Source organism: Vigna unguiculata, chromosome 7, assembly GCF_004118075.2.
Source record: "Vigna unguiculata cultivar IT97K-499-35 chromosome 7, ASM411807v1, whole genome shotgun sequence".
Taxonomy (NCBI): domain Eukaryota; kingdom Viridiplantae; phylum Streptophyta; class Magnoliopsida; order Fabales; family Fabaceae; genus Vigna; species Vigna unguiculata.
In genome coordinates, this window is record NC_040285.1 from 19,818,238 (window position 1) to 19,832,957 (window position 14,720).

General features: G+C 35.1%; 1 protein-coding gene across 4 annotated transcripts; it reads right to left on the bottom strand.

The window, feature by feature from the left end:
* Positions 1 to 1,663: 1,663 nt before the first annotated feature.
* LOC114191514 (sorting nexin 1) lies at positions 1,664 to 7,212 on the bottom strand. Of its 4 annotated transcripts, none has more exons than XM_028080724.1 (11): positions 7,072 to 7,212; positions 6,806 to 6,943; positions 5,512 to 5,647; positions 4,432 to 4,565; positions 3,978 to 4,052; positions 3,340 to 3,499; positions 3,067 to 3,200; positions 2,883 to 2,951; positions 2,579 to 2,658; positions 2,281 to 2,341; positions 1,664 to 2,192 (listed from the first exon to the last, which is right to left on the bottom strand). In XM_028080724.1, exons 1-11 carry the CDS (start codon positions 7,081 to 7,083, stop codon positions 1,974 to 1,976), a joined length of 1,218 nt encoding a protein of 405 aa, XP_027936525.1. In that variant the 5' UTR covers positions 7,084 to 7,212; the 3' UTR covers positions 1,664 to 1,973. The 4 variants fall into 4 exon arrangements, with proteins under 4 accessions (XP_027936525.1, XP_027936523.1, XP_027936526.1 ...); XM_028080722.1 differs by having other exon boundaries at positions 5,512 to 5,719; XM_028080725.1 differs by having other exon boundaries at positions 6,806 to 6,940; positions 7,072 to 7,204.
* Between the last annotated feature and the right edge of the window lie 7,508 nt (positions 7,213 to 14,720).

Sequence of the window (14,720 nt, forward strand, 5' to 3'; positions counted from 1 at the left end):
ATTGAAGGTTTCTTATGACAACCTCGACAAGTAGGTTTGGAACTTGAAGGCAATAGTGATTTTCTAGCATGAGTTGGGCTTTTGTAAAGCTTTGCGATAGACAACGCTTCTCTATGACATTTCAATTTATGATGACCACTTTGACGTTGGGAAGGATGTATACCAAAAGTTTTTGGTGCTGATCGAGGACATTCCTTCCTAGAAGGGATGGTTGGGGATAATCCTGCAACTCCTTTGGCAACGCTTCAAGAAAGGACAACGCAGGTGTCACAACTGAAATCACAACGGGACGACAAACAAAAAAGAAACGGTTTAAAAGGACGGTTTGGATTCACCACCACAGTTTATTATGAAAAACTGTAAAGATAAAGCATAGTCTGCCAAAATTAAATTTTTGATATGGAAGTCCGTTACGCATAGGAAAGGTGTTAGCACCCTATAGCGTCCGTCCGAGCGGTACCTTTAATCAAATGTGTGAAGTTGATGTGATTTTCAAAATGTTAATTTTCCCTATAAATGAAATAAGAAAATAATGGACAAAAATTATTTTTTGGCTTTTTAGGCTAGACAAGTATTGACCTTGCTCCCACATATTATCATTCAAAATGAGAAATTAGGGTTACATAATTCTTTAAAAACTTGAAAAAACTATTTAAAAAATGATTTGAGTTTTGGAAGTGAACTCGACAAAGACCGATCATATAAGACTAGAGATAAGACTAGAGAAGATGATACTATCAAAGAGAGCACTCTCACAAATGGTCAAATATAAGGTAATTTTACTCAAAATACTCAACCATTATACAAGTCTAGAAGAGCCTCTTTATAAGTGCTGGGACGGGTCTCTTTGCAAAAGGACAAAGCTAAGGACTAAGAAGCAAAAACACAAAAGCATGGTTCTAGAAGTTAGGTCAACTAAAGGTGGTGTCTTTAAATGGAGTGACCTAGCTTGGTGGCTAAGCTTATCCTTATGCGCCTATTGACCTTCAAAAATGAAGGTCAACTCCAAGCTCTTCCAACTCTCCAAATGTGTATATGGCATGTATGGTTCCAAGGTTAAGGTTTTCCTTCACTCCAAATAGTGTTATCCTCCTTCAAATTGACACTAGTTTGATCGAAAAAACAAACAATCAAGGTCAAAGGTAAACAAATCAACTCTAGCTAAGTCAATAAATCAACTCAACTTAAGTCAATACAAGAAAAGTCAATATAAAACTAAATCTAATAAGAGAAGAAAGATGAAGATACTTCCCTTCTAAACATTTTTGTTCTTCCTAAGAGTTAGGGACTCGTCATCTTTCATGTTAAAAAAATAATAACAATTAATTAAGAATGTAAAACCACTACTACGTGGCAAGATCTCCATAAGAATATTGTTCATGTTCAAATAGTAAACTAGTATAGTGTACTGATCAATTATACAAATTTTTGTTTTGATGGAGCTCACTCATAATTTTCAGACTTTCAATAAATAAACTTTAAATTGGAAACAATGTGTAAAAAGAGTTTATTGGTAGCTCTACCTTCCTTATTATCATGCAAATCCGACACCATTTCCAGCAACAGAATGTAGTAGTTGCCACTCGCGCATGTTTCTTACCAGCAAGTATAATTGGTGGGAAATATTAATTAAATTTATGTAATTTGTTAAGTGAAAAGCTTGTCCAAAATAATAACATTTTCTTTTCTGCTTGTAAATCCACTGTGACTATATACAATGGAGGAAGATAGAGAAATAGCAACAGCAAGAGCAGCAAAATTGAAGACAAAAGTGCGGATAGGTAACCCCTTTACTCTGTTTAAGATTAGTACAAGATGGACCAAAAAGAAAAACACACCTTTTCCAGCATAATAATAATAATAATTCGAAAGCTCTTTTACAAAACAAGAGCTGCGACCTGCGTCTGCCATACCCTGGTCCTTGTAACAACCCATCAAAGAGTACTTTATCTATGCTCTGCGGAACTAATTGATTAATTCTCCACGAGGGAGGAACATGCTTCCAGTTTCGGTATAAAACTTCGCCACGCGTCTGCAATACTATTTGCAAGACGAGCCTGACCTTTGGCAAATTCATGGAAAGCAATCCCCATATCTAATGTTTTCTGTTCCTGAAAACGCTCCATCTCTTCATTCATTAGTTTCACAATCGTCTCAAATGTATTCGTCGCCTGTTCACTCTCTGCCTTCAACTGCATGGCAAAATCATGTCAGTCCGGTAAAAAGAAATTGCATATATTTCTCATTAGTGGAGGTTAATATTCAACCAAACTTGCTTGCCTCTTTATATTCATGCTCAGCTTCTGCAACTTTATCTGATCGAATCAGCGTGAGCTTGTCACTGCATTGCAAACATATGTATCAAAATATATGGCACCAAGACTTTTTTAAGGCTTTTATCATATCACAGAATACAAGACACAAATAAGGGTTTTATTTTGATTTCACATATGCAGAAAACAAATTTCCTTGCAGGAAAGGGACCTTAGCCATAGAATGATGTTTATATTAAAAAGGAATTATTCTGCAATAAAAATTAAATTAGGCAAATAATAAAAACAGGTAACCAGGTTTATACAGATTAATCTCCTTGAGCTTCAATGTTTCAGCCAGTTCACATTGTCTTCTGAAGGCATTGGCTCTCTCTGCTATCGTTGCCTGTTTCAGAATGTAAACCAAGAGCTTTAGATTAAAAAAAAAAAAGGTATAACAATCCATTTTTTGATCTCAGTAGGAGGAGCAGAAATTATATGATTCGCATAACTGAATAATTGTTTTACTAAGGCAACTGGAAATATATTTCAAGCATAACACACATAATATTTCAATGAAGTTAGACAAATTAGTAATTAAATACTGAAAGAAAACAAGACCGGGACTACCTTAATAGATTGTACAGCACGGACGTAATCCTTCAATGGTTCTTCAAAATTCATCAAGAGCTGATGGGCCTATTATAGTAGGATAGTTTGTCTCAGTTTGATCCGTCAATAATAGGCAATACCGTCATGCAAACATATGAATAACCAGTACAACGATGTCCAACAACAAACACGTGAGAATTACCTCCTTTTGCAGCTTGACTGATAAAATCTCTGACTTCATCCCAAGTTCAGAGAATGCTTTCCCAAGAGCATTTCCTTCAGAAGCACCCAGAAGTTTTACTGCTTTTCCAAAATCAGACAGTGATTGCCCCAATTCTGCACGAACATAATGAATTATGAATTTATCTTGTCAGAAAAGAGGATAAAACGAGAACAAAATTATAAAACAGAAAGTAGATACAGAACAGAAAGCAATAATATGAACCAAAACAGAATCTTAAATTGCGTCATATACCTCTGTGCCTCTTCACAAGACGGTATGCATGTTTTTGAGCTTCAGCCAAGTGGTTTTCAAGCTCAAAGACGTAATGTTTCATTTTTTCATACTCAGGATCTGTTTCTTCTACTGGCTTCTCTTTCCCAAGGACAACATCACTCACTTTAGACTGCACATCCTGTCAAAATTCACATAAACAACAAACTTAGAAAGCTGGATAAACAGCACTCTCAACCAGATCGAATAGCAAAAAGGCAATCTGAGAGCTTGTTTGCATGAACATATTCATATCTGAGGAAATTATCTGAGAATGAAGCACGGAAGTGGCAGAATTTCACAATAATCTAGCAAAATGCAACTAACAAGCCTGCAGCTGTTTCAAGGAAAAGTCTAAAAACAGGTCATTTCCTAGTTGATTGCCCTATCTATGGTCTACATATGCTGATCGGTTAAAAAATAAAGACTACAATCACCAACAGTTTCATGTCAGCTAGTTATCCTTGCCTGAATTTTATGCTAAAAGAAGAAACCCCATAGTAACTAATAACATTCATTTATCTTTTTTGTGAAATTCATTATAATAGCATCTTCTATTGATTCTAAAACAAAAATAGTTGAATATCATTAGAACTTGTCAAAGAAATAAAACGTCTTACCTTAAAAATCTGCATTAGATCTGCTGGCTTCTTCTTGAATATGCCAGTCTCTTGTGACCTTAACCGTTCCATTGTCTGCATAATATGTGTAATGAAATGAAGATAATCTAAGTTCATATTTCCCTTCTTTAAAAAAGTCAAATATGAGAAAAAGAACAGAAATTGAGCACTTAAAATACAATATAGAGACAAGAGTAAGGAATACTATACAAAAGAAACAATACTAACAACACTTGTACATTCCGTATTCCACTCTCTAGTATGAACTACTGTTGCAAAATACTTACAAAATGAGTGACAATAATTATAATTCAACTTTGGACAAAAATACAGTGCAGTAACAGCACAATGATAGAAGCAGTAAAAAAGCGAGTAGAAAGAGAACAGAGCAAATTGAATCTAAAATGGACAAAGCTCCACATAGAAATAAAGTCTACTGCAAGTGAGCCATCACCTCTTCTTCCGCCTGCAAAAACAACCTCAGGTCCTCACTTTGGTGAAGTTCACGATGCGATGCGATCCTATTTACAAATACATCCAATGCTTGCCGCCTCATTTCAATAAACTCAGCACTGAAACGAAATTTCTCTGCAATAACAACAAAAAGAGAAGCCAAGACAGAACTTTAAGTGGCAACAACATTTCAAGGTTCTATTGAATAAATTAAAATCAAAAATGCAAAAGTTTATGACAGGAATTTAGGATGATGATCAACATTAAAAAGCAATAATATCAAGTCAAGAATGAATTTTATATAAGCACAAAGCATGGCTTCTAGGATCTCAATCAACTTAAAATACATATCAGCGATGAAAGTCTCATGTTAGTGAACCACCAACTAAATGCACGGTTAACTAAATGCACGGTTAATCTTGACAAGGACATTCCAGCTCTCACATACAAGCTACGAAGTTCCACCAGAAACCTGAGACTGGGAAATAGACAAAAAGGTAAAGCAGATGACTTGATATCTCCAAAATTAATTCTGAACATAAAAGAAACCACAGACATCAAACAGTAGAATTAAGTTACTAATACAAGCTACTAAGTTCCACCAGAAACCTGAGACTGGGAAATAGACAAAAAGGTAAAGCAGATGACTTGATATCTCCAAAATTAATTCTGAACATAAAAGAAACCACAGACATCAAACAGTAGAATTAAGTTACTAATACAAGCTACTAAGTTCCACCAGAAACCTGAGACTGGGAAATAGACAAAAAGGTAAAGCAGATGACTTGATATCTCCAAAATTAATTCTGAACATAAAAGAAACCTATGATAATATTTTTGGTTTGACCATGCGAAAAGTAGTATTAAAAAGCAGCAGTTTTCCTCACTCAAATTGTTTTTGTGACAATAAATGAAAAGGGCAACACAACTACCCAAAATTAACATGAGCTGAAGTCGCAAAGGAAGATAGAGCATTGAACAAGTATCAAGGTAGCAGCATTAGCATACATATTCCAATGACAGTAGCTACTTTCAAACTAATACTAAATTCACAATAACATTAGCGTACACGAGATCTTACCTACAGCGCTTTTCTCTGGAAGAGGGGGAATGAAAATGCCTTTGTACTTCTCAAAAAGGCGATCACGTAACCAGACAAAGTCACTGTAACGTCTTATAACAATCTTCTCAGGTGCTTGGTACTCAGGGAAATTTGTCTGCCAAATTGTTTCAGATGACAAAAAACCAAAGTTGCACATCTTGTGTATTATAGTGGTGGTAGGAAAAAACTATAACTCATAATGAAAAGAATATTTTTCAGTTTAAAATAAGGGAGTAATAAACAAGGGTCTAACTAATGCCCTCTAAGAAAACAGTTTCCTAACGAGTTGAACAGATTAATATTTCTAACATTTTATGGTTACCGCGAGTTTGAAAACCCTGTCACCATTGTTTGTGTGTTCTCATGTGATAAATGCTTTATTTCAACATAAAACACTATATTTTTTTGTTTCCTTAATTACTGTAGCATTTGAAAGTTCATAAATACCTGTTCAATTTATTTCATACAGATCATAAAAAGTGGCAGCTAGTACTTACAAACTAACCTACTTACGCAAAATAAGAATCAAAGAGACAAGGCACTTAATACAACAAGCAGTAATCAAGGTCAAGCTCAATCATCAACCAACAAGCACACCCCCTCTTCATTCATGGTCACAATTGTTGCGGCCGTTTCACCCGGACCGCACATTTTGAATGCATTTTACAGGTGAACAAGGCCATTGCGCTTTAAGGATGGACACTTGCCCGCACAGTTAATACGGAAGAGGAAGAAGGATCCCACTTAAAGGTGGAATAGGACACACAATTCTTCATTCTCACCTCCCATGGAGACTTCCTATTAGCTTAAGTGACCAAAATGTATTTTCCTAATACCCACCCTTGTGCTAATTATGTCCGACTCCACGCTCACGAGGACTGCACCCAACTATAGGGAGGAAATGAGAAACTCTACGAACTACCCTAAATAGTAACAAGAGAATGATCAACATCAAACCAATGCACATCTCAATTAACTCAAGCAATCCAACAAATTTCAGCTTCTAACTAATTTCTCTAAATCGCAATGTTCAACAAATTTCAATAATCACAATTCCTTGAAAATCTAATCCTGGCAATAAACTCTTCGAAATTGACAATGCGGTCAAAGTTGAATTCAAAGAAAAACTCCTACGACCTCCATCAACTAGAAAACCAAAGTTCGACTTAGATTCAACAAGAAATTCCAAAACCAAAAGTAAAATAAAATAAACAATTAATAGATAACGCGTAGTGAAAGAAAGGAAGTGTAATCAGGCGAATGATTGAAGTACTTTGGTGATGACGCGGTAGGAGATGTAGGCTTGGACGCCATTGCCGAGCTTAACGGGATCGGTGACGGAGACAGAGAGGAACGGTTGCGAGGAGGAAGGAGATCTAGGGCTCTGCGAGGAACCGGAGAGAGTTTTCTGCTGTTCCATATCCCAAAACAGTCGTCAACATGCAGACACAGAAGAAGGAAAAGAGAGAAAGGGTTGAGAAGGACGGAAAGAAAAATCAAGAAGTTTGTGTGCGGTATTTGCGACAGAATTGTAATTACCGATGAATTCATGGTCGTTTAGAGGCGATCCAAGAGTAGCAGTGGCTCCACACAGAACAGAAAGTGGCTTGTTATTTGTTTGGATTAGAAGGAAGTAAAAGAAGTTTGATTAACAGAAACAAGGTAGAAAGTGAGTTGAGAGATTATATGATATATTAGATATCAGGATAGATATAACAGAATCAATTTTGTATATATGTTTAATAAGTAAATTTTTATAATTTTATTTTAAAAATTATTCAACAAAAATAATTTTTTTAAAATATAAATTAAAGTTAAATAAATTTTAAATTAAAATAACAAAATTATTTTTAAATCGGAAGTTATATTAAAAAAATAAATTAACTAAGATGATTTGCCAAATATTGAAATTGAAATTATTTTATGTTATTTATTATTTTAAACTTTGCTAATTTAATTATTTTACATTTAAAAACATATATGTATCAAATATTATTTTATTTTATTTTATTTTATATTATTTTATATTTTAATTATTTATTTATAAATATTTTATTAAAAAGTGTCTCGATAATCTATTATATCCTTGTTTTTATTTTCAAATCCATCCGCTCTATTAACTTTTTTATGTAAAAGTTGGTTCATTATTTTGCATTTTGTTATTTGTTTTCCATGCTTTCAAACCCATATTCATTTACATAAACTTCAAGCAAAATGTACCATCAGCATTATCGAATTCAGCCTTTGAGCCGAAATCAACTAAGAGTTTATTTGGATATACATTTCAAAATTGATTTTACAGGAATTGATTTGTGGACGAAGAAGCAACTTGCTGTTTTTCTTTAGACGCGAATATTTTCTTTCAAATTGATTTTAAAAGCCAAACTTATTCACATTTTATACTGAAAAATTGATTATACGTTAATGCTGAACCAAATACATAATAAATGTTGAGAACTCTTAACTATCATAAGACAGTTGTATTTTTAACAAAAATAATTTCAATTATATTTTTAAGATTTTATTTTTGGCTAAAATACTCCCTTGGTCTCAAAAATCTCAATTAGGTCCATAGATTTTTTTAATCTCAATTGAGTCCAAAATTCTGCAAAATTGTTACAATTAAACCCATTTCGTTATTTTTTTTCATAAACGGTGTTTACACCTGATGATCTAGACTTTTCTACATGCATTGGTGTCATTTAAATTTGAAAAGCAGTATAAATGACGTGGTGTTCTCCTATTTAGTAACATCAAGTAGTTTGCCCTAGCATTTTCGATGGCAGGAACTCAAAGGAGAGAAGAGAAGAGAAGAGGTTGTCTTCCCCGGTTGTCTATGGCTCCTTATCATTCATGGTCGTCGTGCTCCTATAATGGGTTTGGGGGGGTGCAAAATCGAAGTGGTTCTTCTAATAGAGATGGGTCAAAGAGGTTGGATTCAATGCCAGTTTGCTATTGTGGTGAGAAAGTTGTCTTGAGAACTGCTAGAACCCCTAAAAATAGGGAGAAACAATTCTGGGGTTGTCCTAAGTATAAGGTAAGATCCATGGAACTTTTTTTTTTCGTTTAAGGTAATGTTTGCTTTTTGGACAAAGGGGTTCTGAACAATTGCTTGGCTACAATTACTTTAGTTGGTTCAGTGGAGATGAAAATGAAGAAATTGTTGGTCCAGTAACGAAGAATGAAGAAAGGGATGTTAGTGTGCTAAATATGAAAGAAATGTATGGGCAAAGGATGAAAATTATGAGTTTAGAAAAATTTGTCATCATTTTGGAAAACAGGATAAAGGTGTTAATTTGGGGGGTTTGTTTTGTTTGTGTATTGAATGTAATCTTATTTTCGTTGTTGAAAAAGTTTGATTGTGTATTGAATGAAAAAGTTTGATTAAGTTTATGCACAACATTTTGGTGTCCAATTCCAATGTCGGTTGTTCTAATTTACATTGATATTGAAGAATTGATAATAAAACTATTGATATATCAGAGCCAATTGCATCACATACTATTGAATAATTGAAAAAAAAAAAAGTGGTGCTATAACAAACCCAATTTTAGAACATAATATCCAAACTATTATATAGGTGTTGATAATGAATGTACTGCAGAGTTACACCATATTGTTGCTCATAACAGAGCCAAAATAACTACAAAATAACAATTGGTTTCATTATTACAGCAGATGCACAAAATCAACAAAATAACAACAGAGTATATTTGCATTGGTTTCATCATTACAACAGATGCACAAAATCAAAATGGGATCAACACTTCTAAAACATGCATGGTGAACTAAAACACATCCCCTTCAAATTCATGACTTCCAAACACGTTCCCTTCTAGCCTTCAGCTTGTTCCTCACTAGTTGGCCTGCACCTGGTGGGAGTGATTTTGATGGCCCTGTTGTTGGTTGGCCTGGTGGACCAGATTGTGAACCAAAGTGTGGTGGAGCGACTGTTGGCCCAGATTGTGGTGGAGCTGATTGTGATGAAGCAGATAGTGGTGGAGCAATTGCTAGGCCAGAATGTGGTGAAGCACCTACTAGGCTAGATTGTGATGAAGCACCAGTTGGACCAGATTGTGATGGACCACCTGTTGAGCCAGATTATGTTGGACCACCTGCTGGCCCAAATTGTGATTCAGTTTGTTGTGGTCGAATAGGACAATAATTCTTGTTGTGTCCAAGTTGCCTACATACACTACACATTTTACGAAACCCTCCATTAGACATTTGAGTATCATCTTTCTTTAACTCCTAGGGCTCCAATCTTCTCTTTTTCTTAGGTCTTCCAGGCAAGCTTTTTTTCTTTGGAGGCATGACATTTGGATAAGAAGTTATTTCCCCACCCAAATCATTTATTAGAAGCTCCATGAACCATCTCCATGAGTCCTTGTTCTCAACTTCTACAACCGCATATGCTATTGGTAAAATTTAGTCATTGTCATCTCTTCCAACTGTTGTCAATAACCCTCCATCATACTTGCGTTTCAAAAAACATCCATCCACTCTAATGATAGGTCTACATGCGGCAAAATTATCTTTGCATGCCTTCAGGAATGCATAAAACCTACTAAATATTACTTCACCAACAATGTTTTCGACTTTAACCTTAACTGTAGAACCTGGATTTCCTCTCAATAGCTCATGTGCATAATTGTATATTCTTCTATACTGCTATGTGAGTGACCCATCAACAACATCTCTTGCAATAGCTTTAGCTCTGAAAGTCGTATTTCTAGAGATACATACATTCCACTTCCTAGAGACCTTGTCACGAATATCCATCACCTTCAAATGTGGGTTTTCTCTAACAGTCTTTTCTATCTTCTTACTCAATCATTTTGCATTCATTAACTTGACATTAAAGTCTCTATTGCAGCTATGCTCATCAATTATTTTCCTAAGTTGCCAAGACTTCACTACAGACATATATGAACAGTAAGCATACCAATTGCACTTTCCCTTGGCACCAAAACATTTGATAATAACTATATTCTTGTCATTTCGGTCAAATATTAAATTCTTTCCATTTGTCAATGCATAGGTTCGAATGGCTTCTGTAAATTTCTTTTTTCTCTCTGAAATAAGTACCTACTTCCCATTTGTATTGATCCATACTTTTTGGCATTGAAAAGGTTGGAAAGCTTCCATAACCCTCTTTATCATTGTTTGTAGCAGTAAAGAATTCATCTGAGTGCCACTCAATATCAGAAAATTCATCACTAGATCCTACTCCTCCAACCTCATCCTCATGTGAATTACTACACTGTTGTTGACTGGAAAAACATGCTCCTGCAATGTTAACTTCACATTCCACGTAACCATCCTAGGACTCACATTCCACGTCACCTTCAACAGTCACATCCACAAGCCCTTCATCAGAAAACTTCTCAGCAACAGTATCAGTCGTTGTATCCTCACCCTTCTCATCTGACTTATGTTCGGTTTCATCATAAACCTCAACCCCATCCACCTCATGTAAGTTCTCTTCAACTTCAGCATCAACCTCATTCACATCCTTGTTATCTATCTCTTTGGATCCATTTACTTTACCATCATCAAACTCCTTTTCAACTTCAGCATCAGCCTCCTACACATCCTCGTTATTTATCTCTTTTTCTTCATTTACTTCACCATCATCCAATTCCTTTTCAATTTCACCATCACCCTCCACTTCTTTATGCCCTTCATTATCAACCACAACCCCTTCGATCATGTTAATAACCTCAGGTTCAGTCATCTTGTGCACCATATAAATATGAATAACACCATTTATCATAGATATGATGGCCATATGCATAGCCTTTTTGTCATCAACCAACAACACCAACCTATCTTCCAACACTGACTCACCTCCAACAGAGTACCACAACTCTTTCGGATTAACATGTCCCAACTCTCTTAGTGCTTGAAGAATCTCAAAATAGCTCCACGTATCAGGATCACAGAACCACGATACCCTTTCCCCATCGTCATACCACAGCTTGCCATCATTGACAAAATGTCCACTATGGTGGACCACCACTTTGAAACGATCCTGAGACATCCAACCTGAAATTAAAATGCCCACAAAATAATACACAAATTACCGTCCATACCACCATCAAACCGACAAATTAATATGGACGACCACAAATAATATAAACTACACTGCTCAAATCAAATGGGGGACCACAAAGCCACGCCTAAAATGGATAATGTAACTGTTTAAACCCCAATCACACAACACTCCCACACTTCCATCGATGAAAACAAACCAAATAAAATAACAACCTCCAAAAAACTCTAATTCCCAATCAACGAAAATAACCAACCAAATTCCTAATCGAACTTCTAACCTTCACTGCAGATCACCTTCGTTCACTAATGAAGTCACATTCAAAATCTGAAACAAGATTGCAAACAACCTTCCCGATCACACATAGAAGCGTCTTCCTCAGCCTTGCGTTCCACTCAGTTGCAATCCTATTCCTTGCAATATCTATTCCTCGCAATCCCTAATTTTAAAATCAAACCAAAACGACATTTTAATTAGCATAATAGTAAACAAAACGACGACCTTAAACCAACAATTAAAGAAACATGTCCGTTTAATTAAAAAATTAATTTCCACATTTTACTGTTCACATTAAAAAATAAATCCACATCAGCCATCCACTGCAACATGTACAGTTCTATACAAAAAATCGTTAGTGAATTTAACATTGTTAACGATTTGGGCTTAATTGTATTAATTTTGCAGAATTTTGGACCCGATTGAAATTAAAAAAAAATCTATGGACCTAATTGAGATGTCTCAACGAAAACGTGGACCATGGGAGTATTTTAGCCTTTCATAAGAAAATATCGATTTGGTCCATTCATTTAATAATTCTCAATTAGGTCCCTATTTTCGAAAAAAAATGGTATCAATCATGCATTTTCTGTTAAATTGGGTTAAACAACATTTGGAGATGCTGAGGTGGATTTCTATAATGGATAAGTGTCATTTATAATTGAAATGCAATGGAACATAATGTAATTTGTGGAAAACATATGTGTCATTTGGTTCAAGCCCTAAATTTGTGATGTTGGTGTCAATCTTGCTCATTCTTCTTCTTCTCTGACGTTGTGGTGTACGTAGGTGAGTTATGTCTCTCGGCCAGTCTTGTTCATCTTGTACTTGCAATGTTTGGGGAATGCAAAGCCCTAGTGTGTCATCTTGTGGTAGAGGTGGGTGTAGAAGTATGGTTGTAACACCCATTTGCTATTGTGGGGAGAAATCAGTGTTGAAAATGGCAAGAACTACGAAGAACAAAGGGAAAATTTTTTGGGATTGCCCTAAGTGCAAGGTAAAATACATGGAAACTTTGTTTTGGCTTGGTGTTTCTGTATTTGTTTTTGAAAATAGTCTTCACTGTTGGTCACGCGATTAGTGTTTTTCGAACAAAATGGAAGTGAACATTGTGGTGGGTGCAATTACTTCAAGTGGTTTACTAAAGATATGATAATTGAAAGGCGTTGTGTCATTGTGGAGATTGAAGAAAGAGGATTGTGGCACTATAAAGATTGAAGAAAGGGGTGGTGGCATTGTATGTGCACAAGAAATGGGGAGGAGTTTCGTGATGGTAGAAGAAAATATTTAATTTGGAGAAATCTATCAAGTCTTTTCAAAAAAGGATTAAGGTGTTAGCAGGGGTGGTTTGTGTTGTATGTGTAATGAACATAATTATACTTTCAATGACAAATCCATGATGTGTTGTAAGAGCTTGTATTGTAGTTGACAAGGTTGGTTTGTGTTGTTTATGTAATGTTTGAAAATGAATAAAATTTGGTACTCTTCGTTTACAATATTTGCAGCAGTTGGTGGTTTGTGTTGTCTATACCTTGTCTTCTTTTAGTCAAATAGTGAAACAATGATGTATATCAAACAAAATGAAATAATGAAAGCATAAATGAACATTATTTTCTCCAAATATTCTGCAACACAATTGATCCATAAAATATAAATCACATGCTTCATATTGATAAGCCTAAATGAAATATTGTCTTGTTCCAAATAAAGTTGCTCCATCACTTAACGAATTTACATCCCAAAATAAAGTGGTCCACTACTTAACAATTTTACATGACAAAATAAAGTTATTCTTCACTTAACAATTTTACATCACCAAATAAAGTGGTCATCCACTTGATATGTCATCATTCAAAAAGCAAATAAAACAGGTGTTTGGTCTGTGATTAATGTTCTAACAACTAATACAAAATAATATGATATAGAAATGGTTGCATGTCATGGTTTCCATATGCGTCCTCGCATTAAGCTTTGGCTTCATGATTGCTCTTCCACGTGATGGTTAGGTTGGTTGTTGAGATAATTGAGTATAATGCTTTGATGCCCTAGTTACTTGCACAAATGATTGATTACAAGCCTGTGATGCTTGGGAAGGTTGGTGGGATGACTTAGTAAAAGGTTGTGTTGCTTGGTCTTGTTGTTGGGTTGATTGAGTACAAGCTTGTGATTCTTAGGAAAAATGTGTTGGTTGGTTTGGTTGTTGTGAAGTAGGTTCATCTTGTTGACCTGATGTACTTAAGTTCAATTGTGCCTGATATGCTTGGGGGTAATTACTTTTGTTGTGTCCAATTTACCTATAAAAACATCTTTTGTGTAAACTAGTTTTTCTTATTTGTGTTTCATCATTTCTTAGCTCTTATTCTTGTAATCTTATTTTCTTCTTTGGTCTTCCTATCAATATTCTTTTTGTTGGGGGCAACAAATCAGGATATGATGTAATGCCTACACTTTTTGCCCATTGATAGGGAATATGATTGAGGAGTATGTTTCTTCTTATGTGGACTTCCTGAACCAATTGGAGATAAAGTCTTCTCCATTTATATTTAAAAGCCTCATTGTAGCAAAGGAATGACAACATGAAATCCCACTGATGGTCCAGTGTGACTTCAAATATCTTCTATGCTGACCAGTGTGAGGTTAAAGCAAAAACACTAGCAATCAATTACATACCATTATTACAAGTAAACAAACAAAAGTGTAAGTACCTAGGTATCCAATTTATATTCAACTCTAATTCCTTTTCAAATCTCTTCAAAATTTTGGGACAGATGGAATGTGAATAGGATTGATACTTTATATTGTTTTGTAAAGGATCCATCAACAACGTTTGTTGCTATTGCCTTTGCCCTATAAGCCA

Coding starts and splice junctions, on each gene's coding strand:
- LOC114191514 (XM_028080722.1), bottom strand. Junction 2,952..3,066: donor CAGTCAAGCTGCAAAAGGAG/GTAATTCTCACG, acceptor CTACTATAATAG/GCCCATCAGCTCTTGATGAA. Junction 2,342..2,578: donor AAGCTCAAGGAGATTAATCT/GTATAAACCTGG, acceptor TTTGCAATGCAG/TGACAAGCTCACGCTGATTC.